Here is a 24,047-nt window from a genome sequence, read left to right as displayed (position 1 = left end):
AATAACAAGCAAAAGGCAATTATTAGTCTAAATGACTATTTGTAAATAATAGTACCACCCACTGGACTCCTGAGCCTATAATGAGCAAAGATTTAGATGCCTTTTAACTTAGGCTAACTTAACACTTGCGGCAAAGCTATCTGGCAGGCTGTTTTGGCAGAGAACTGCCTGCCATTTATGCCAGGGAGTGACCAGATCCCCACTAGATCCCATCATAGTTAATGGGGTCCAGTGGGCACGGGGAACTATGCGGCTATGCCGGATCTGGAGAACACAAACAGGCTGTTCCTCTGCTTGAACAGCCTGTTGAACAGCTTTGCCGCAAGTGTCAAGTTATCCATTTTTATAGGCTGAGTGCGTTGCGCAATTTGTGGATCAGTACGTCCAGTCCTCTGTTAGAAATGCCTATTCTTGTCCACAAGATGGACAAGAAGAGGGCATGTTCTATCTTTTTTGCGAACTGCAGAACGGACACCATGTGCTGTCAGCATCTTTTGTGGCCTCTTTGAAATGAATGCGTCTGCATCTGATCTGCAGAATAGGTGGATTGGATGCGAACCAAAACTATGGCATTAAGGCATTGGACTAGGAAAAAGACAAAGAAGAAATTGGGTGGCCCCTGTAGCCACTTAGCTCTCCAAAAAAGCTTCCATTTACATATACAGAGTTGACAATTTCACCATACCCTAGATGACTGTCTAATACTGGCCATGTTTGAATGGTAAAGCTGGTAATGGTAATTATTAGAAAGTGAGGGCAGATTTGCGTTTGCTTGTTTAAACATTTTTGAGTATCATTTGATTTTTAGTGCAGAATCTGCGGGTGGGGTACATGACACAGAAAACCTCTTCTTGCCGCTTTTTGTATCCCTTTTTCATGTGTCACCCACTAAGACCCTGCCCTAGGCATAACATTTCCCCAAAAATCCCTTTAAGTGGTGGCTGCATCTTTCCGGCATTATTCTAATTTTCTTTTTGTAATTAATCTAACTTTAAAAGAGGATCTTTCACCACCCCTATATGCGTGTTTCCCAAAATATGTGTATTTCTCATTAAATAACTATTTTACAGGATTCTTATAAATCTGTATTGTGTTGTTCCTCTGTTATTCCTTTATGAATAAATTAACAACTGGGCAGACAAACACTTGACATGTTGCAGATTACAAAATTGGCAAGGCAGGTCAATTTCCACGCTGAAAAAATACACAAAGTGTACATGAGATCTGTCATATCTCATTCACATTGCTGGTACTGTATTATGGTGCGAGCACAGAACATGGTCGTGTCATGGTTGTGACATGGATGCGCTGCGCTCGAGTGCCCGCGAGACCAAGGCTGCAATGGACTCTAATTAAACTAATAACGCACTAATCAGTTGGTCTGTATTGCTAATGGCACCTTCAATAAAATGTGGCTATTAACGATACAGACGGACTAAACAGTGTGGTCTCATTAGTATAATTAGAGCCGCTGCACCCCGTACGGCTGTACAGTGCTCGAATGCAAGTGCCACACCAATTCACCGTGTGGTTGTAGCTGCAGTATTTCTGCACAAGAATCTACATGGAACATCCAAGCGTAATCTACCTTAAAGGGATATCCAGTGAACTGCCAACCTTCTAACCAGTGGATTGTATACAGTACCTCCAAACCTGTAGAATGTATACCTCCAAACCAGTGGACTGTATACCTTCTAACCAGTGGACTGTATACCTTCTAACCAGTGGACTGTATACAGTACCTCCAAACCTGTAGAATGTATACCTCCAAACCAGTGGACTGTATACCTCCAAACCTGTAGAATGTATACCTCCAAACCAGTGGACTGTATACCTTCTAACCAGTGGACTGTATACCTTCTAACCAGTGGACTGTATACCTTCTAACCAGTGGACTGTATACCTTCTAACCAGTGGACTGTATACCTTCTAACCAGTGGACTGTATACCTTCTAACCAGTGGACTCTATACCTTCTAACCAGTGGATTGTATACCTTCTAACCAGTGGATTGTATACCTTCTAACCAGTGGATTTTATACCATCTAACCAGTTTACTGTATACCTTCCAACCAGTGGACTGTATACCTTCTAACCAGTGGATTGTATTCCTTCTAACCAGTGGATTGTATACCATCTAACCAGTGGACTGTATTCCTTCTAACCAGTAGATTGTATACCTTCTAACCAGTGGATTGTATACCTTCCAACCAGTGGATTGTATACTTTCTAACCAGTGGTCTATATACCTTATAACCAGTGGACTGTATACCTTCTAACCAGCAGACTGTATACCTTCTAACCGGTAGATTGTATACCTTCTAACCAGTGGATTGTATACCTTCTAACCAGTGGATTGTATACTTTCTAACCAGTGGTCTATATACCTTATAACCAGTGGACTGTATACCTTCTAACCAGCAGACTGTATACCTTCTAACCAGTGGACTGTATACCTTCTAACCAGTGGATTGTATACCTTCCAACCAGTGGATTGTATATCTTCTAACCAGGGGACTGTATACCATCTAACCAGTAGACTGTATACCTTCTAACCAGTGGACTGTACACCTTCTAACCAGTGGACTGTATACCATCTAACCAGTAGACTGTATACCTTCTAACCAGTGGACTGTATACCATCTAACCAGGGGACTGTATACCATCTAACCAGTGAACTGTATACCTTCTAACCAGTAGACTTTATACCTTCTAACCAGTAGACTGTATACCTTCTAACCAGTAGACTGTATACCTTCTAACCAGTGGACTGTATACCTTCAAACCAGTGGACTGTATACCTTCTAACTAGTAGACTGTATACCTTCTAACCAGTAGACTGTATACCTTCCAACCAGTGGACTGTATACCTTCTAACCAGTGGACTGTATACCTTCTTACTAATGGACTGTATACCTTCTAACCAGGGGACTATATACCATCTAACCAGTAGTCTGTATACCTTTCAACCAGTAGACTGTATACCTTCCAACCAGTGGACTGTATACCTTCTAACCAGTAGACTGTATACCTTCTAACCAGTGGACTGTATACCTTCTAACCAGTAGACTGTATACCTTCCAATCAGTGGACTGTATACCTTCTAACCAGTAGACTGTATACCTTCTAACCAGTGTACTGTATACCTTCTAACCAGTAGACTGTATACCTTCTAACCAGTAGACTGTATACCTTCCAATCAGTGGACTGTATACCTTCTAACCAGTAGACTGTATACCTTCTAACCAGTAGACTGTATACCTTCTAACCAGTGTACTGTATACCTTCTAACCAGTAGACTGTATACCTTCTAACCAGTGGACTGTATACCTTCTAACCAGTGGACTGTATACCTTCTAACCAGTGGACTGTATACCTTCTAACCAGTGGACTGTATACCTTCTAACCAGTAGACTGTATACCTTCTAACCAGTGGACTGTATACCTTCTAACCAGTGGACTGTATACCTTCTAACCAGTGGACTGTATACCTTCTAACCAGTGGACTGTATACCTTCCAATCTGTGGACTGTATACCTGGCAACCATGTTGCCTACCTTTATTGGCTACAGTGCAAATCCCCCGAAAGTAACATGTCAGAGAGACTACCTTACAGCATCTATAGCACGGGCAGACAGAACCTAAACTGCACTGACATTTTGTAACAGCATCGCCGGAGATAAATCTTCTGAGATGACTCATCGCCTATGAGTTCCTTATAGGTCCCCAGGGCAATGAGGGATTAGGATTAAGGTCAGATCATAATCTCTACCCCCCAAGATCTGCTACAAAAGAATTAGAGTAAAATCTTCCAGACACTGAAAGATGCAGAACAGAAATACATCTTAAGAAAATGCTGCTGTTTATCTGCAAATAGGATTTTGCCTAGTATTAAATACTGTGCAGTAAGTGTATACTTTCTACGAACGGCAGCAATATGCTAATGGATTGGCAGATTGGTGTACATCTGTGCGTGACTGCACATACAGTATATAGAGAGTACACTAGATCAGAACATACCGCCACCTGGTCGCAGGACGTCACATCACCTGTACGTTCTATTCCATCCTCCATTACAGGAAATGAATGTGACATTTCTTGGCCTTCATTTAGGTTTTGCCAATTACGTAAATTATTTTTCATTGCCAAAAGATCGGGTCTATATGTACGGACTCTGCCCACGTAGGATGACGGTCCATTTTTGTGTCATTATTTGGCTGTAAATGATCATTTAGCATTTATCTGTCCAGTGCAAGAAATTAAAAGGAAAATATGGTTTCATAAAAAAGTACAGATTGGTCAAAATGTATTCCAGTCCCTGGGACTATCAGTTCTTTGCCCTTTGTAGCAACCAGGGACAATGTTTCCGTCAGCTATTTCGTCTAGTACCAAAAGCGTGAGACAGCAGCAATGAAGTATAAAAGCATAATGTTATCCAATAGACTGCGTCAGACCTCGTTCACACTTCAGTGAATCATGGCCGTGTACTGTCCGTCTTCTTCACGTACCCATTGCTTGTAATGTGTTTGTTCACATATTAGTGGTTGTCCACTGACCCACGGTCACTGGAAAAGTCATGGAGACATGGAGGGGGTCATTTATCAAGGGACTTGCAACTATTTTAGTAGTAAAAATAGTTGCAAGTCCCCTTTTTGACTGGCCGCGTGACGATATTAAGTCGCACGGCCAATGTCGAAAAGTTTTCGACAGTTGTGCAGGACAAGGGCGGAGCGGGGCGTTTCAGGCAAATTGACTAACATGCACACAGGCGTCGTTTTTCTGCCAGACACACGTCTGCCTTAGATTAGCCTCATTTAAAATAAGGCTTATCCTCTGGCAGCGCGAGAGGAAACAAATACCGGCGTAAAAATGCTGTCCCGCACTACTTTATTCCCTGATACGGACTAAACACACCCATTGAAGTCTATGGGTCCGTGAAACACCACTGACACAATACGCATGGCATCCATGTTCTACCAGGGATTTTTCGTGGACCGTTCATAGGACGTGCTCTAGAAATTCATTTTCAGCTGAGCAGTGTCCATGGAATACAGATGACACACAGAGGGCAAAAACTGGACACACTGACCAAATACGGATTCTTCGCTGACATCTTTGCAGACGAAAGACAGACAGATTTTTCACAGACGTTTAATGGCCACAGAATTATGAACGAGGCCTCAGTGTGTGATCATTGATTTTCATCAGTGATTGTGCGCCAAACCAGATGCAGGTCAAAAAACACAGATCAGGAGCAAAGCTTTCCATCTTATCTCCGTGGAGGCTCCACTTCTTGTTTTGGCTCACAATCAGCTGCCATCTTTAGTAAGGTAGACTCACCCGTCTGGCGATGCATAGGTAAGCCCTTACCTGTGTCGGGAGCCGGTCTGAAATCAAATGCGGTCACCGGCAGCAGGCAGTTCCGAGAACAGCCCGATGAAGGCCCCCTGCGGAACTGCCTGCTCCCAGTGACTGCATTTGATTTCAGACCGGCTCCCGGCACAGGTAAGGGCTTTCCTGTGCATCGCCGGACGGGGTGAGTCTACCTTACTAAAGATGGCAGCCCGCATGTGTTCGCTGGCGAAGACTGCGAACTGACCATCACTGCCTGTAACTACTGCAGCTTAAGTTACTATAGAAGGTTACAGAGGTATGTGTACAAGAAAGGGGGTCAAACAGTAAAATTATAATACAACCCCCTTTTGATAGCCCTACATGAAAACTCTGCATGGATGGTGCCCGGGGCAGGACTTTCTGTCGACTCCCTATGTCTATGAGGTATCATATAGTATTTTGAGGTACCGTATATTCTTATCCATTTTCCGTGTGCATGAGCCCTAAGGCCAGTTCCACACTATCGTTTTCAGATCCAGCAGGCCGTTCTGGCAGGGAGCAGCATGCCGGATCCCTCTGCATTCTGGCACTGCTGGAAGCTACCGCATCTCCGTCCGGCCCCATTTACTATAACGAGGCCCAGCAGAGACACTCCAACCCGGCAAATATGTCGAAAATCCAGATCTCTGCCAGTCCCCATTATAGTGAATGGGGCCGGCGGGTGTCAGGTAGCGTCCGGCAGTGCCGGATCCAGGCATCTTCTCCCTGGCAGAACACACTGCCGGAAATATCTAATGCTAGCGTGAAACTAGCCTAATGCCAAAATCAAATAATCCATCATTTTTTTTGCATGAAGCAGTAAGAGAGGTAATTCGTTTTACCATAAAAATGACAAAAACTGCAAAAAGGAAACTGTGGCCGGGTTCACGTCACCATTTAGCTTTCCGTTCTGCTGATCCGTCAGAAGAAAAGAAAGATTTAAAAAACAAAAGATCCATTATTTTGAGCATGTTACGATCAGTTTGTGTCATTTCCGTCAGAGATCCGTTATTTTTGACGGGAGAAAAAGTACTTTTTGCAAAACTTTTTCTCTTGTCAAAAATAACTGATCTCTGACACAAACTGATCATAACTGATTGATGCTCAAACTAATGGAACAGTTTTTTTTTTTTTTTTACAGATTAACCCAGCCACAGTGTTGATTACGTGTGTTTTTTTCCGCACAGATTTCATGCAGAAAAACTGTAGCGTAATACAGTACCAGCGAAGAGAAAAGACAAATCTCACGTCCACTTTGCTTTTTTCTTAGGTGCAGAAATTGACCTGACATGTGGATTTTCAATTCCGCAGCCTGACTATTGTTTGTGCAATTTTTGTTGTGCGGATTTCATACTTTTCAATGCAAGATCTGCAACAAAACTGAATAAAATTTGTGCCAAAAGCCATAAATAACACACGTAGATTCTGGTGCTGTTTTTAAGCAGAAACAAAAAGAAAACCGCATGGAAGTCTGTGTGGATTTTCTGTTAAAGGGGTTCTCCGGGAATTAAGAAAATTAAAATACGTAAATATTACTTTATTATAAATATATTTCCAAATACCTTTCATTAGTTATAATGGATCGTTTTGTCTAGGGAGCAATCATTAAGAGAAACAAAATGGCCACTGCCCCATTAGTACACACAAAACCTGTCCTAATCACACAGCAGGACAAGTTACTTCACAGCACTGAGCTAAAGAGCTGCCTCATCCTCCTCTCTGCTCTGCTTGTCAGGGATTATGATCCTGAATACAGTTTAATATGATATTTAGCTGAATCTTTGTGGGAATGGAGTTCATGAGGAGACATGAAGTACAGAGAGGAGGGACAGGACAGGCTGTGGTAATGGAGACTGCATACAAGTGCTGCTGCTCATTAGCCACATCTGCTCATGAACTCAATTCCAACAGAGATTCAGCTAAAGATCTTATCATCTGTATTCAGGATCATAATCCCTCACAGGCAGAGCAGAGAGGAGGATGAGGCAGCTCTTTAGCTCAGCTTCGTGAAGTAACTTGTCCTCCTGTACAAAGAATTGACATGCTGCGGATTTCAAAATCTGCACAGCCGACCAATTTTCACACAGAACGAAAAAGCAAAGAGAAGATGGGATTTGTTTAATACATACACTTAGCTGGTACTGTATTAGGCCTAGTTCACACGACCGTATGGCTTTTTCAGTGATTTGCGGTCCGTTTTTCACGGATCCGTTGTTCCGGTTTTTGTTTCCGTTGTGTTTCCGTTTCTGTTCCGTTTTTCCGTATGGCATATACAGTATACAGTAATTACATAGAAAAAAATTGGGCTAGGCATAACATTTATTAATAGATGGTTCAGCAAAAACGGAACGGATACGGAAGACATACGGATGCATTTCCGTATGTGTTCCGTTTTTTTTGCGGACCCATTGACTTGAATAGAGCCACGGAACATGATTTGCGGGCAATAATAGGACATGTTCTATCTTTCAACGGAACGGAAAAACAGAAATACGGAAACGGAATGCATATGGAGTACATTCCTTTTTTTTGCGGAACCATTGAAATGAATGGTTCCGTATACGGACCACAAAAAAACGGCCCGTACACTCACAAAAAAAACGTTCGTGTGAACTAGGCCTTACGCTGCATTTTTTTTCCGCACAAGAATCCCATGAGAAAAAATACAACATAGTCCGCAATGTGTGCAAATAGCCTAAGGCTCCTTCACACTTTGTTTTGTTTCTAGGATTTTGGGGGCCAAAAGTAAAACACCCCAAAAAACCCATACTTGGTAGTTTTTTGTGTGTTTTTTTGTGGTTTTTTTTCCGCATAACACATTTTAGAAGCTGCCTTTTTTTTTTTTTTTTGATTAAATGAAATGACGTGCTCCCCTGTGATATCACTCTCACTGTTTGGGGAAAAAACATTGTGAAAAAAAAAAAAAAACATGCAAAAATGCAATAAAAAATGCCAAAACACATTGGAAAAAAAACAATGGGAGAAAAATGCCAGGCAATGAGAAAAAAAGTCAGACGCAGAGCATGCTGCAATTTGAAAAAAAATTTACACCCACACAAAAAAAAAACAATGCACTTTAAGGGCTCGTTCACACGAATGTTTTTTGCGCTTCGTATACGGGCCGTTTTTTGCGTTCCATATACAGTCCATATACGGAACCATTCATTTCAATGGTTCCGCAAAAAAACTGAATGTACTCCATATGCATTCCGTTTCCGTATTTCTGTTTTTCCGTCCCGTTCAAAGATAGAACATGTCCTATTATTGCCCGCAAATCACGTTCTGTGACTCCATTCAAGTCAATGGGTCCGCAAAAAAAAGGGAACACATACGGAATGTACTCCGTATGTCTTCCGTATCCGGTCCGTTTTTTACAAAACCATCTATTGAAAATGTTATGCCCAGCCCAATTTTTTCTATGTAATAACTGTATACTGTATATGCCATACGGAAAAATGGAACGGAACCGGAAACACTACTAAAAGAAAAAACGGATCAGTTAAAAACGGCCCGCAAAACACTGAAAAAGCCATACGGTCGTGTGAACGAGCCCTAAGGGTGGAAAAAAACAGGTTCTTGTTCTGCATTTAATATTTCCCATAGACTTCCATGCAACACTGCAGCAAAAAATGGCAGGAAAAAGAAATGACTAAAAAACTTGTGTGTGAACCCACCCTAAAAGAGATTTTCAAAAGCCCTTAGGAAGTTCTGCTAAAGGGAAGGTACTGTAACGTGTACATCAGTGCTGCTGCAGGACCTCTTTGACAAGAGAAGGGTGAGTGAGCTTCAGGTTAGGGAATTCTGCAGCAGCTGGGTGTGTCCTACACTACATTTTCATCTCATTGATTGACAGAAAGATACAGCGCCTCTGAGTATGTGACCAAGCGGGAGCTGGGAGCCAGAAGGGAGGTGGGGGAATGGAGGGAGATGGTGGAGCAAGGAGAGTGGGAAAAGCAGGCTGTGCACAGGTAATAACATTGTGTAAATGCTGCCTCCTAGCAATATAATAATAATAACAACAATAAATATGATAAGAATAATAATAATAATAATAATAATAATAATAATAATAACAACAATAAATATGATAGGAATAATAATAACTATTATTACTCTTTTCACAAACATCTATCTTTCCAGGGAAATCCCTGAAATGAGACGACTGGTATATGTTGTATTATGTTACTATATTCCTCTTTTTTCCGAGGAGAACCAGGAAGAAGTACATCTGACCCCACATCACTATAATTAGAGATAAGCGAATTTTATATTTTGAAATTCGTTCACACTTCGTTTGCTGGTAAAAGCAGAATTGCATTATAGATTCCGTTACCACAGACCATAACGCAATTCTATGATGGAATGCATATAGGAGTGCCTTTAGAGGCGTTCCGTTATTCATTCCGTCATAATAGAAGTCTATGGGCTGCAAAACGTATCCGCCCCGTTTCCGTTATGCAGGGGAGTCCTCTCTAACTATAATCTATGTTGAAATACTGCCAAATTATCTCCATATTAACTTCGATAAGTTAGACCTCTCTCTCTTCCTAATATATACACACACACACATACATTTGTCTATTATTCTATGTATCTATATTAAACACATCTATAGCAAATCATATCTATATCTACCTATCATGTTCAATGTTCAAAATGTTTCATTTCATGTAGAAATCGGAGTATGAAATGGTCATAGCTGTGGATAGTTTTCTATATGAGTGCAGAGATCTCTACTGAGTAATAAATGTTTTTAACATATTTTAAAATCTATTATTTTGCCTTTCTTTATCAATTATTGCAGCCTATAATAGTAATCTAAAAAATATTAAATGTACACCTAACCATGGGTAATGAGTGACTCCATATACCGTTTATGTATTTCCCATACAACATTCTCATATTTCTTTTACATGAATTGCATAGAAATTAATAAGATAAACAAATATGACTTTGTTGGATGTTTGCCCTATTAGGACCCGCAGGGCAATCAATGTTGGGACACTGACTTGGTCCATATGGTTTAGATGACTAAAACTTCACTAAAACCTTAGACCTCATGCACACGAATGTATTTTCAAACCGTGTCCGTTCTGTTTTTTTTGCGGACCATATACGGAACCATTCATGTCAATGGGTCCGCAAAAAAAACTGAAGTTACTCCGTGTGCATTCCGTTTCCGTATGTCTGTATTTCCGTTCCGCAAAAAAATAGAACATGTCCTATTATTGTCCGCATTACGGACAAGGATAGGACTGTTCTATTAGGGGCCAGCTGTTCCGTTCCTCAAAATACGGAATGCACACGGACGTCATCCGAATTTTTTGTGGATCTGTTTTTTGCAAACGGCAAAATACATACGGTCGTGTGCAAGAGGCTTTAACAGGAAGGTGAAGGAATCCTTTATCCTGCCCAGAAGTTAGAATAGGAAATACAGTGTGTGCTGTACATGTGATATCAAATAATGGGCTATGCATTATTATTATTATTATTATGCTCTTTAAGGAGATAGAATAAATTATATTATAAACCCGTAAAATCTTATGTAACTGAGACTGATTTCGATAATAAATGTGTCGTGACTAAAAAAAATTATATTTCTATGTACATCCTTTGTTAAGTAGAATAGAATAGCTAAAGGTAGTTATATATATATATACTAGCAGAAGGACCCGGCTTCGCACGGGTATATTTCATCTATGTCATTTAATGTTTGTGTGTGTCGTTAAAAGATATCGACAGTATCCCCCATAACAGTGACCTCTACAGCTCCCCCACCCCTTTAACAGTGAACTCCACAGTCCCCCACCCCTTAACACTGACCCCCCACAGTGCCCCACCACTTTAAAATGGGACCTCCACGGCAGCCCATCCACTTAACTTTGACCTTCACAGCAGCCCGCCCCTTTAGCAGTGAGTTTCACAGCACCCCACTCCCTTGACAGTGACCTCCACAGTACCCCGCTGCCAGTGATCTCCACAGCAGTCGCCCCTTTAATAGTGCCCCCTGCCCTCTTAACAGTGACCTCCACAGCAGCCTGCCCTTTTAACAGTAACATCCACAGTGAACGCCTCTTTAACAGTGACCTCCACAATGTCCGCCCCTTTAACAGTGAGCTCCACAGCTCCCTGCCCCTTTAATGCTAGGGCTACACGACATGTGTCACGCGACATTTTGTCTCAACAATTTTTATAATGATAGGCTATGGTGTCGCACTGCGACATGTGACATGCTGCGACTGCGACACGACAGTTGCACAAAATCCATCCAAAATGCATCGCAGCATGTCACATGTCGCAGTGCGACACCATAGCCTATCATTATAAAAATTGGCACGCGACACATGTAGTTGTACCCTATGTGTCGTGCAGCCCTAGCCTAAAGCTGACCTACAGCAGTGAAGAAAAATGTCTGGGTTGTTATGGAAACCTGAGGTAAAACTGTGTGTATGTGGAGACTAAGGGCCTGCGAGCTTCTATTGGCTGATAAGGGACATGTGACCGTGTGTATGGCAGTTGGGATATGAAGAGAAAGACTTGCAGGCTTGTAATGGCTAATGCAGGTAATTTTTTGGGAATTTCTCAGAAACGGAACGTCCTAGAGAGCTGAGACCCCCACAAGATTTCTTTCCAGGTAGCAAGGGATGTGTATACCAAGTTTCGTTGAAATCTATGGTTGCATTTTTGAGTGATCGCGGAACATACACACATTCACACATACATACATACGTCCTTTTTATATATATATACAATAGGAATTATTCTATTGAACTGATATCACGGCTATAAAGTATATACATATGTATACTTCTATACATAACTATACATGTGTATACTGCTATTTATATTTACACATGGCTATGCTGCTATATATATCTATACATGTGTATACTGCCATATATATCTATACAGGTGTATACTGCTATATATATCTATACAGGTGTATACTGCTATATATATCTATACAGGTGTATACTGCTATTTATATTTACACATGGCTATACTGCTATATATATCTATACAGGTGTATACTGCTATACATGTGTATACTGCTATATATATCTATACAGGTGTATACTGCTATACATGTGTATACTGCTATATATATCTATTCATGTGTATACTGCTATATTTATCTATACCGGTGTATACTGCTATACATGTTTATAATGCTATTCATAACTATACAGGTGTATACTGCTATATGTGTATAGATGTCAGTACATGGTGCCTGGTGGTGACACAGGACGTACACTGCATATCTGCAGCCAGGAATATCTGATACAATCAGCTAATGAACCAGGGCTGATGTGAGATTTACAGGCGGCCATAAATCTATGTCTACATGTAAATAAATGTACCAACAACATCCATCAAACTGCATCTATCTATCTATCTATCTATCTATCTATCTATCTATCTATCTATCTATCTATCTATCTATCTAATATCTATCTATCTATATTCACATGTGAAGAGCATATATCTGCCCCTGGCTTTGTATGTACAATATCATACAGATCTGAATCCCATCTGTAATAATGACCATTCAGCACGGCTGTGCGGTGTAGTCCCCGGTGTAGTGCAGACTCATAATATATCCATGAATTGTACCAGAGAAGAATTGATGTGGCTTCCAGTGCCCGCCTGCCAGGGAGTGATGGATATCCCGGGGTCCAGGGGGCACTGGCCATGTGTAATATCCAGGAGCATCATCTACTGTAAGAGAACACAGCTCCTTCTACTCATCAGAAAATGAACTGCACATTGTATAGTGACTATAGACACACAGTCAGCCCCACCGTATACACAGACAGCGCTACTGAATACACAAGTGATGTCGAAGGCCAAGTGCCCAAACTGCAACCCAAAACCCACTTATTTATCGTAGGATGCCCACAGAGAGGGCTCTGAGTGCCGCCTCTGGCACCCGTGCCATAGGTTCGCCATCACTGGTATACACAGTCAGCCCAACCGTATACACAGTCAGCGCCACTGTATACACAGTCAGCACCACCGTATACACAGGCAGCGCCACCGTATACACAGTCAGCTCCACCGTATACACAGACATCACCAACGTATACACAGACAGCACCACGTATACACAGTCGGCACCACCGTATACACAGACAGCACCACCATATACAGTCAGCGCCACCGTATACACAGTCAGCGCCACCGTATACACAGTCAGCGCCACCGTACAGACAGACAGCACCACAGTATACACAGTCAGCGCCACCGTATACACAGTCAGCACCACCGTATACACAGACATCACCAACGTATACACAGTCAGCGCCACCATATACACAGTCAGCGCCACAGTATACACAGTCAGCGCCACAGTATACACAGTCAGCGCCACCATGTACACAGACAGCACCACAGTATGCACAGTCAGCGCCACAGTATACACAGTCAGCACCACCGTATACACAGACATCACCAACGTATACACAGTCAGCGCCACCATATACACAGTCAGCGCCACAGTATACACAGTCAGCGCCACAGTATACACAGTCAGCGCCACCATGTACACAGACAGCACCACCGTATACACAGGCAGCACCACCGTATACACAGGCAGCAGCACCACCGTATACACAGGCAGCACCACCGTATACACAGGCAGCACCACCGTATACACAGGCAGCACCACCGTATACACAGGCAGCACCACCGTATACACAGGCAGCACCACCGTATACACAGTCAGCTCCACCGTATACACAGACATCACCAACGTATACACAGACATCACCAACGTATACACAGGCAGCTTCACCGTATACACAGGCAGCACCACCGTATACACAGACAGCACCACCATATACACAGGCAGCGCCACCGTATAGACAGACAGCACCACCGTATAGACAGACAGCACAACCGTATACACAGGCAGCGCCACCGTATAGACAGACAGCACCACCGTATACACAGTCAGCACCACCGTATAGACAGACAGCACAACCGTATAGACAGACAGCACAACCGTATACACAGTCAGCACCACCGTATACACAGACAGCACCACCGTATACACAGTCAGCACCACCGTATACACAGGCAGCGCCACCGTATAGACAGACAGCACCACCGTATAGACAGACAGCACAACCGTATACAAAGTCAGCACCACCGTATACACAGTCAGCACCACCGTATACACAGACAGCACCACCGTATACACAGTCAGCACCACCGTATACACAGACAGCACCACCGTATACACAGTCAGCACCACCGTATACACAGACAGCACCACCGTATACACAGACAGCACCACCGTATACACAGACATCACCAACGTATACACAGACAGCACCAGGTATACACAGACAGCGCCACCATATACACAGTCAGCGCCACAGTATACACAGTCAGCGCCACAGTATACACAGTCAGCGCCACCATGTACACAGACAGCACCACCGTATACACAGGCAGCACCACCGTATACACAGGCAGCACCACCGTATACACAGGCAGCAGCACCACCGTATACACAGGCAGCACCACCGTATACACAGGCAGCACCACCGTATACACAGGCAGCACCACCGTATACACAGTCAGCTCCACCGTATACACAGACATCACCAACGTATACACAATCAGCACCACCGTATACACAGGCAGTGCCACCGTATACACAGGTAGCGCCACCGTATAGACAGACAGCACCACCGTATAGACAGACAGCACAACCGTATACAAAGTCAGCACCACCGTATACACAGTCAGCACCACCGTATACACAGACAGCACCACCGTATACAAAGTCAGCACCACCGTATACAAAGTCAGCACCACGGTATACACAGACAGCACCAGGTATACACAGTCAGCGCCACCATATACACAGTCAGCGCCACAGTATACACAGTCAGCGCCACCATGTACACAGACAGCACCACCGTATACACAGGCAGCACCACCGTATACACAGTCAGCTCCACCGTATACACAGTCAGCTCCACCGTATACACAGGCAGCTCCACCGTATACACAGGCAGCTCCACCGTATACACAGACAGCCCCACCGTATACACAGGCAGCTCCACCGTATACACAGTCAGCACCACCATATGCACAGGCAGCTCCACCGTATACACAGTCAGCTCCACCGTATACACAGTCAGCTCCACCGTATACACAGCACATGTGATTCTCAGCATGGAGGACCTCAATGTACACACAGACCTCAGAGGGTGAGGAGCCAGAGACATATCCCCTATACCTCAATGTATACACATATGTATAGATAGATAGATAGATAGATAGATAGATAGATAGATAGATAGATAGATAGATAGATAGATAGATAGAAAACTTAAAAAATGGCATGAGCAGCACAGCGGTCAAATAAGTGCCTTGTGCCAGCGGCTGAAAAGGTGATCCACCAACCAAAAAGACAAAAAGGAAAAAATCCACCGCACTCCTAAAGGGAAACACTGGTAACCTGAGAGCATGCGCAATACATAGTACATGAGGCTGAATACACGTGCAGGGGGTCCATGCTGGTATGTGGTCTCCTAATCTGTTTTTAATCTACACCTGTGTTCACACAACACACATTTTAATTATCACTGATCATGTATAAACTGTAGGATATGTTGATTATCACTAATTAGTAGAAGACATGGATATAAATGAATTATTATGAATTATTTTCTTTACACGTGGATTCACTATAATGATTACAATGCAATTTGGTGATAGATCATGTTCTATTTTCATTTATGTATAAGAATTGTGTTTTATTCACTAATTATGTTTAATGATCATTTACTATGGAGATGTTTATATACTTGCACATTGCACCTTTGTATGTTGTCACTGCTTGAGAAAAGTCCCAGTAAGAGGACAGAAAGGTCTGTCTGGTGATCAAAGAACATTCTTTTTCATTTAGGAGTACTGTGGATTTTTTCCTTTTTGTCCCGATAGATAGATATGAGATAGATAGATAGATAGATAGATAGATAGATAGATAGATAGATAGATAGATAGATAGATAGATAATTAGATTAGATTGATAGATATGAGATAGATAGATAGATAGATAGATAGATAGATAGATAGATAGATAGATAGATAGATAGATAATTAGAGATAGATTGACAATAAGATTAGAAAGAGAGAAGGATAACTAGATCCATATTAGATAGATAGATAGATAGATAGATAGATAGATAGATAGATAGATAGACTATACGATAAATGTATACACATGTATAGATGGAGACAGATGCTATTATAGACAGGTAGGGAAATGGTGTATAGACAGACATACAGACAAATATATAGACAGATAGATCATATATTTACCGCATAAACAAACAATCAGTAGTGAGATGACATTGGCAATTAATCAGTGCCTATTAGTTTCTCTATCAGACCATAGATAACCGTGCAATCATACATAATGTACAGGAGACAGATTAATTGAAGTTGGTAAACATAAAAAAATAAAGGAATATTTGTGACTGACATTTGCGCTGGATATAAATTGTCTGATCTTCTGTATCTTTTCCAATAATATAGAAAACAAAGCATTAGATAAGTAGAGGCATTTCCAACATAGAGAAGAAGAGGAATATTAATGAATGGAGGAGGTAATGGCTGCACTATTGATTACACCAAGAGAGGGATCGATTAATGGGCTAACTAACTATTCCACATATGAAGAGATAATAATTAGGAAAATTACTAAATGACACATTCGTAGAAGAAACACTAGTTATATATGTGTGTAATGTGTATGTTTGTGTATGTGTGTGTGTACGTATATATGTATGTGTGTATTCGTTTATGTGTGTGTGTGTGTATGTATAGGTGTGTATGAATGTATGTATATGTATGTATGTGTATGTGTGTATGTATGTGTGTGTATATGTATATTTATGTATGTGTGTATTCGTTTATGTGTGTGTGTGTGTATGTATGTGTGTATTCGTTTATGTGTGTGTGTGTTTGTATGTATAGGTGTGTATGTATGTATGTATGTATATGTATGTATGTGTATGTGTGTATGTATGTGTATGTGTGTGTATATGTATATTTATGTATGTGTGTATTCGTTTATGTGTGTGTATGTGTGTGTTTGTATGTATAGGTGTGTATGTATGTATGTATGTATGTATATGTATGTATGCATGTGTGTGTATATGTATATTTATGTATGCGTGTATTCGTTTATGTGTGTTTATGTGTGTGATCCTGTAGAGTTCCTGACAGGTTTTCCCGTGTTGAATATATGAATACATTGCCCCTGGATGTACAGCTTATTCATCTTACATCTCCAGCATCTGTGTGTCTGTAGTAGACCTGAGCACACCACACTGATATTACAGTTACATCACAATTTTTTATTTTTTTTTAAAGATACATTAATATCTATATATTTATCTATCTTATATATGTGCATCTCTCTATTTATCCATCTATGATCTTTCTATCAATCAATCAATCAATCAGGCAAATAAGGTAAAAATAAAATAAGCGAAAATCAACAACGAAATCCAAGCACCAGGCAATGTGTATATAGGGGTGTGTATATATATATATATTTATAGACAGACTGAATAAAATGTGTCCAAATCTAGCAGGAATACATCCACTGTATCCCTCTATATGTCCATATTCAGGGCAGGTACGTGTACACATGGCTTTGTAATTGCTTTAGGAATTTTGCTTTCTTTTGTATGTAGGATTATTGCTTTGTTTTCTAAAATCACAAGTGTCTATTACTGCTATATAATATGTAGGAGCCTAAGAGCAGAGGGGGCGAGCTGGCAGTGTGCTGTGTGTGATATATGGCAGTATCTCCCTGCACCTCACCCCTGGGTTAATATCCACGGAAATAGGAGAGAATATGATGTCAGGACTCCAGGAACTCATTTCCACTCTACAGATAAAAAGATCCACATTTGTCACAGAGTTTTCACTGGAGAAGAGACGACAACTGATCACCCCAGTTATCCGCTGCTCATTATCCCAGGTCGGACACCGGGAAATGAAGGGTTAAATGATACAGCTTTAACCCCAGGATGAAGAGATACAAGAGAGGTGCCCTCCCTGCCAGGATTCACTATCTGTATTGTTTCTTTCCACGGTATCCCCATGTGGATGAATTATTATTACTGCCTTATTTCCTTCTATTTTCACTATATCATTCTATTATTTCTGATGTTTATATATAAATTAACTTTAACTTAAATTTATGTTAATATAAATTAACCTACATTGTGTATATATATATATCACTAGCATAGAGCACTGGTTGTTTACTAACTTCCATTATGTCTCATTTTATTTATTTTGTTTTGCTGTTATTTCTTTTCTTGTTTATTCTTTTATTACCAGTCTTTATTCCCCCCCCCCCCGTTATTTTATGAAACGATTATCCCTTTAACCGCTGTATTTATATATGATTCCATCATATTTTACATTACTATCATTTTACTATGAATCCTCTTTTGTATCACTTTTTATAGCGTTCAATGTAAACAAACTAAGAACTGGATGCAAAATCTTCTCATTCCATCAAATTCCACCCATAAAATGTGATCTTTCCACCTGCACCGGGGTTGTCAGTTTTCTCATCACTTCACAACCGAATAAATAAGAATTTTCCTAAACTAATGTTTTATACATTAATAGTTTTTTGTTCATTTTATACATTTGTTCATTTTATGCAATTCGTATACAACACAATTATAAATCAGATTATCTGCCCACTATATGACAGTCACTAACATTGTCCCATTGGTTAGAGGAAGGTGTAATCATTCTGAATACTGAACTGTATGGAGACTGAAAACTTCAACCCGATGCATAAAGGTGTGTAGTTATGTGTTTGCCTCAAATTCGTATCTAAAATAGCAACCTAAGAGCTTTTTTTTAAATCTAATCTATCTATCATCTATCTATATCATTGTCTATCTATCTATATCCTATCTGTCTATCTCTAATTATTTATCTATCTATATTCTATCTATCTATCTATCCATCTCTAATTGTTTATCTATCTAATCTAATTATCCATCTATCTATATCCTATCTGTCTATCTCTAATTATTTATCTATCTAATCTAATTATCTATCTAAATCATTGTCTATCTATCTATGTATCATATCCTATCTGTCTATCTATCTCTAATTATTTATTTATCTATCTAATCTAAATATCTATCTATATCATTGTCTATCTATCTCTATCCTATCTGTCTATCTATCTCTAATTATTTCTCTATCTAATCTAATTATCTATCTATCTATCTATCTATCTATCTATCTATCTATATCCTGTCTATCTCGAATTATTTATCTAATCTAATTATGTATCTATCTATCTATCTATCTATCTATCTATCTATCTATCTATCTATCTATCTATCTATCTCTAATTATCTATCTATCTATCTATCTATCTATCTATCTATCTATCTATCTATCTATCTATCTATCTATCTATCCACCTATCTATCTCTGTTGTTAAGTTCAGTCCACCTGCCTCTGTACAAAAATTCCCATTTAATTTATAAATGCTATCGACCACTTGTTTTGTGATTGTGTGACGGATGATGAGAGTTGTAAGTCAGCAAGTAAAAACGATGTTGTTAACTTCCTTCCATCAGTATTAAAGGCAGTGAGTGACTACACATGACAGAACCCCAGATCCCTCCAGCACTGGGATGTCATTCTCCAGATTGCTCCATAAAGCATCCTTATTCCTAAATGATGCTCCTATTACTCCAGTTACTGTGAAGAACTGGAGATACAAACAGGCAAAATTCAATTATCCCAACAAAGTGTCCTGCCCTGAAGGACAATAGACATTATTGTCAGCACCTCCACTTAACCCTCTCCAGAAGACCCTGTGGAGACCATTCAGCCCCTGACCTCACTTCATAAATCCCATGTCCACTGTCGCTACACGTGTATACAAGGCAGGACCGCCCTATAGTCTATGGATGAGATGGAAACTTCTATCCCATCAGGACCGCCCTATAGTCTATGGTGATATGGAAACTTCTATCCCATCAGGACCATCCTATAGTCTATGGTGATATAGAAACTTCTATCCCATCAAGACCATCCTATAGTCTATGGTGATATGGAAACTTCTATCCCATCAAGACCATCCTATAGTCTATGGTGATATGGAAACTTCTATCCCATCAGGACCATCCTATAGTCTATGGTGATATGGAAACTTCTATCCCATCAGGACCATCCTATAGTCTATGGTGATATGGAAACTTCTATCCCATCAAGACCATCCTATAGTCTATGGTGATATGGAAACTTCTATCCCATCAGGACCATCCTATAGTCTATGGGTGATATGGAAACTTCTATCCCATCAGGACCATCCTATAGTCTATGGGTGATATGGAAACTTCTATCCCATCAGGACCATCATATAGTCTATCGGTGAGATGGAAACTTCTATCCCATCAAGACCATCCTATAGTCTATGGTGATATGGAAACTTCTATCCCATCAGGACCATCCTATAGTCTATGGGTGATATGGAAACTTCTATCCCATCAGGACCATCCTATAGTCTATGGGTGAGATGGAAACTTCTATCCCATCAGGACCACCTTATTATACATTAGTTATACATTTCCTTCTCATTAGCACTGGCCAATATTCTGCATTCACTGCTATCTCTAGTGTCCTGTCATATATGGGTTATATACTGAAGAAACTTTCACTCCAACATTAATATCCTATATGTAGAACCAATCATTCCACCATATGCTGGATACTGTGGGTTATATGGAAAGTTTCATTTCATCATTGACTACACATATTACTTGGGTTATATAGAAACTTCAAGTCCATTTTATGCTTTATTTTATGGGTTATATAGAAAGTTTAATTTTATAAGTAATATCCTATATTTCATGGATTACATAGAAACCATCATTCCATTTTATGCTGTATTCTGGGGGTTGTATGGAAAATTGTATTTAATCAGTAACATCCTACAACATGGGTTATATAGAAACTTCCACCCATTCCATCAGTAATATGCAACTGTCTGTAGGTTATACAGAAAAGTACTTTATATCAGTAACATCCTATATTCTATGGATATACAGAAATGTCCATATCATTAGCATTATCCTATATCGTATAGATTATATAGGGACTTCCATCTCATCAGTAGTGTGCACAAAAGAGAAGTCATTTTTATTATTAAAATGCTACATTACATGGGTTATACAGAAACTCCCAGTCCATCTATGGGTTATATAGAAAGTTTAATTTCATCAGTAATATTCTATATTCATGGGTTATATAGAAACTTCTATTCTATCAGTATTATGCAACATACTGTAGGTTATATAGAAACCTCTATCTGATCAGTCATATCCTATGTTATATGGAAAGTTCCATTTCATCAGTAATATCCTATATTACATGGGTTATACAGAAACTTCCAGCAACATCCTATATTCAATGGTTTTATAGAAAGTTCCTTATCATTAGCATTATCCTATACATTATATAAGGACTTCCATATCATCAGTATTATGCAACATACTGTAGGTTATATAGAAACCGCTATCTGATCAGTCATATCCAATATTATATGGGTTAAATAGAAACTTCCGTCTCATCAGTATTAGGCAATGTTTTGTGGGTTAGATAGAAAGTCTATCTGATCAGTAATATATAATATATTATAATATAATGTTATATGGGAAGTCTCAGTTCATCAGGAATATCCTATATTACATGTGTTATATAGAAACTTCCATCTCATCATATTATGCAACATACTGTAGGTTATATAGAAACCTCTCTCTGATCAGTCATAACCTATGTTATATGAAAAGTTCTATTTCATCAGTAATATCCTATATTACATGGGTTATACAGAAACTTCCAGTCCATTTTATGCTGTATTCTATGGGCTATATAGAAAGTTTAATTTCATCAGTAATATCCTATATTACATGGGTTATATAGAGACTTCTATGTGATCAGCAATATCATATCATATTATAATATAATATATCGTTATATGGAAAGTTCCATTTCATCAGTAATATCCTATATTACATTGGTTATATAGAAACGTTTATATGATCGGTAATATAATATCATGCTATATGGGAAGATCCATTTCATCATTAATATTCTATATTACATGAGTTAAATAGAAAATTCCATCTCATCAGTATTATACAATATTCCTGATCAGTAATATAATATCCATTATATTATAATGTTATATGGGAAGTCCCAGTTCATCAGTAATATCAGAAATGAAACGTATAAATAAGACACAAAACAGAAAAATGTCCTAATTCTATGGATTATGTAGAAAATTCCATTCCAAGAGCATCATATTAATGTGGGTTATATAAAGATCCATCTAATCAGTAATATCTTCAGGTCCATGCTATAACATCCTGTGGTCCATGGAGCTGCAGAGAGGGAGGCAGAAGGTGAGGGGGGTCAGGAAAGTTTGCAGTAAACTTTTTTTTGGGGGGGATGAGGATAGTACATAAAGGGTGTGATGGAAGACCCTTCCCATGATTCCTATGAAATACAATATGTAGCTGACCTCCAGCACCCCCTGACCCCTGCCCTGTGATGTCTGCCCCCATCAGGTCCATACAGAGGAGGATAGGGGTGGTAGTCGGGGATCTGCAGGCTGCACCCCATCCTGTCCCCAGCATGCCGTGCCTCCCGCTCCCTGCAGCATCCCAGCCCTCCATACTGCCAGAATTCTTTATTATTAAATCAATGAATGAGGAATAAAATGCCTTACGTTGCATTGGCAGCCCGAGGATTTCTGGAAGCCCCTTGACGGGCGCATCTGTGGCCAGCGCTGCTGAGCTTTGCATCATTTTCTGGAGACGTCGCTGGAGAAATCTCAGATGAAATGAAATAATAATAAAAAGGTAATAATATAAGGAGACGCGGAGGAGGAAGAAGGGGGGCTGTCAGGAATCAGTGCCCGGGGGGAGCAGGTCTGACCGGGCAGGCATGGGTGCAGCTGACAGGTGGCCGGGCTAGAGCGGCGGGCCTGGCCGGGCTCTCTCCTCCTGTCCCGGGTCAGGCACTGGGCTCCGGGCTCGCCGATGCAGCACTTCCAGCCTGAGTGCCGCTTACACCCCAGCCTGTTTGATTCATTCACACTGCAGGAGCTGCCGTGACGTCACTGCCCACCGGCTCGCCACGCCCTCTGGCCAATCAGCGACTAACGGGCGTGCCCCGACTGGCCGTAAGTATCTAACGAGAAGAGGCGTGGTTTGCATCTAAACGGGTGTGGTCTTTTTCTCTAGCCACACCCCCACGGATTACAAGCGCAGCTGCCCGTCTGCTCTGCAGTCCCATCGCCTGCCTAATGCTCACTTGCTGCACTTTAAGCCCAGTACAGTGGAAGGGAAAGGGTTAACCCTGCTCTTCTGGCGAGGCCGAGAAGTAAAGGCTGCGTTCACACACAAGTGTCCGCGGCCTAGACGGTTTTCATGGGATAGCACCTATAGCAGTGATTATAGTCGGTCTGTAATACTAGTATTTGTGATGCGACAACTTGGCTGTAACGTGGTGACTGATAGTATTAGGAAATCTCTGGAGCTGTGAGTTCTGATGGCTTCCCTCTGACAGTCACATGCCTCTAACTCCACCCAG

At 40.6% G+C, this 24,047-nt stretch overlaps 1 protein-coding gene across 1 annotated transcript in view; it reads right to left on the bottom strand.

The window, feature by feature from the left end:
* Positions 1–23,275, bottom strand: part of LHX4 (LIM homeobox 4) — a 63,780-nt gene extending 40,505 nt beyond the window's left edge. Inside the window, exon 1 of the mRNA XM_040407491.1 lies at positions 23,182–23,275. Within this exon, the coding sequence (XP_040263425.1) occupies positions 23,182–23,260 (79 nt within the window). The 5' untranslated portion in view covers positions 23,261–23,275. The remainder of the gene's footprint in view (positions 1–23,181) is intronic.
* Positions 23,276–24,047: the final 772 nt, after the last annotated feature.

Source organism: Bufo bufo, chromosome 9 (genome assembly GCF_905171765.1).
Source record: "Bufo bufo chromosome 9, aBufBuf1.1, whole genome shotgun sequence".
NCBI classification, from domain to species: domain Eukaryota; kingdom Metazoa; phylum Chordata; class Amphibia; order Anura; family Bufonidae; genus Bufo; species Bufo bufo.
This window is presented reverse-complemented; position numbering and strand designations above follow the sequence as displayed.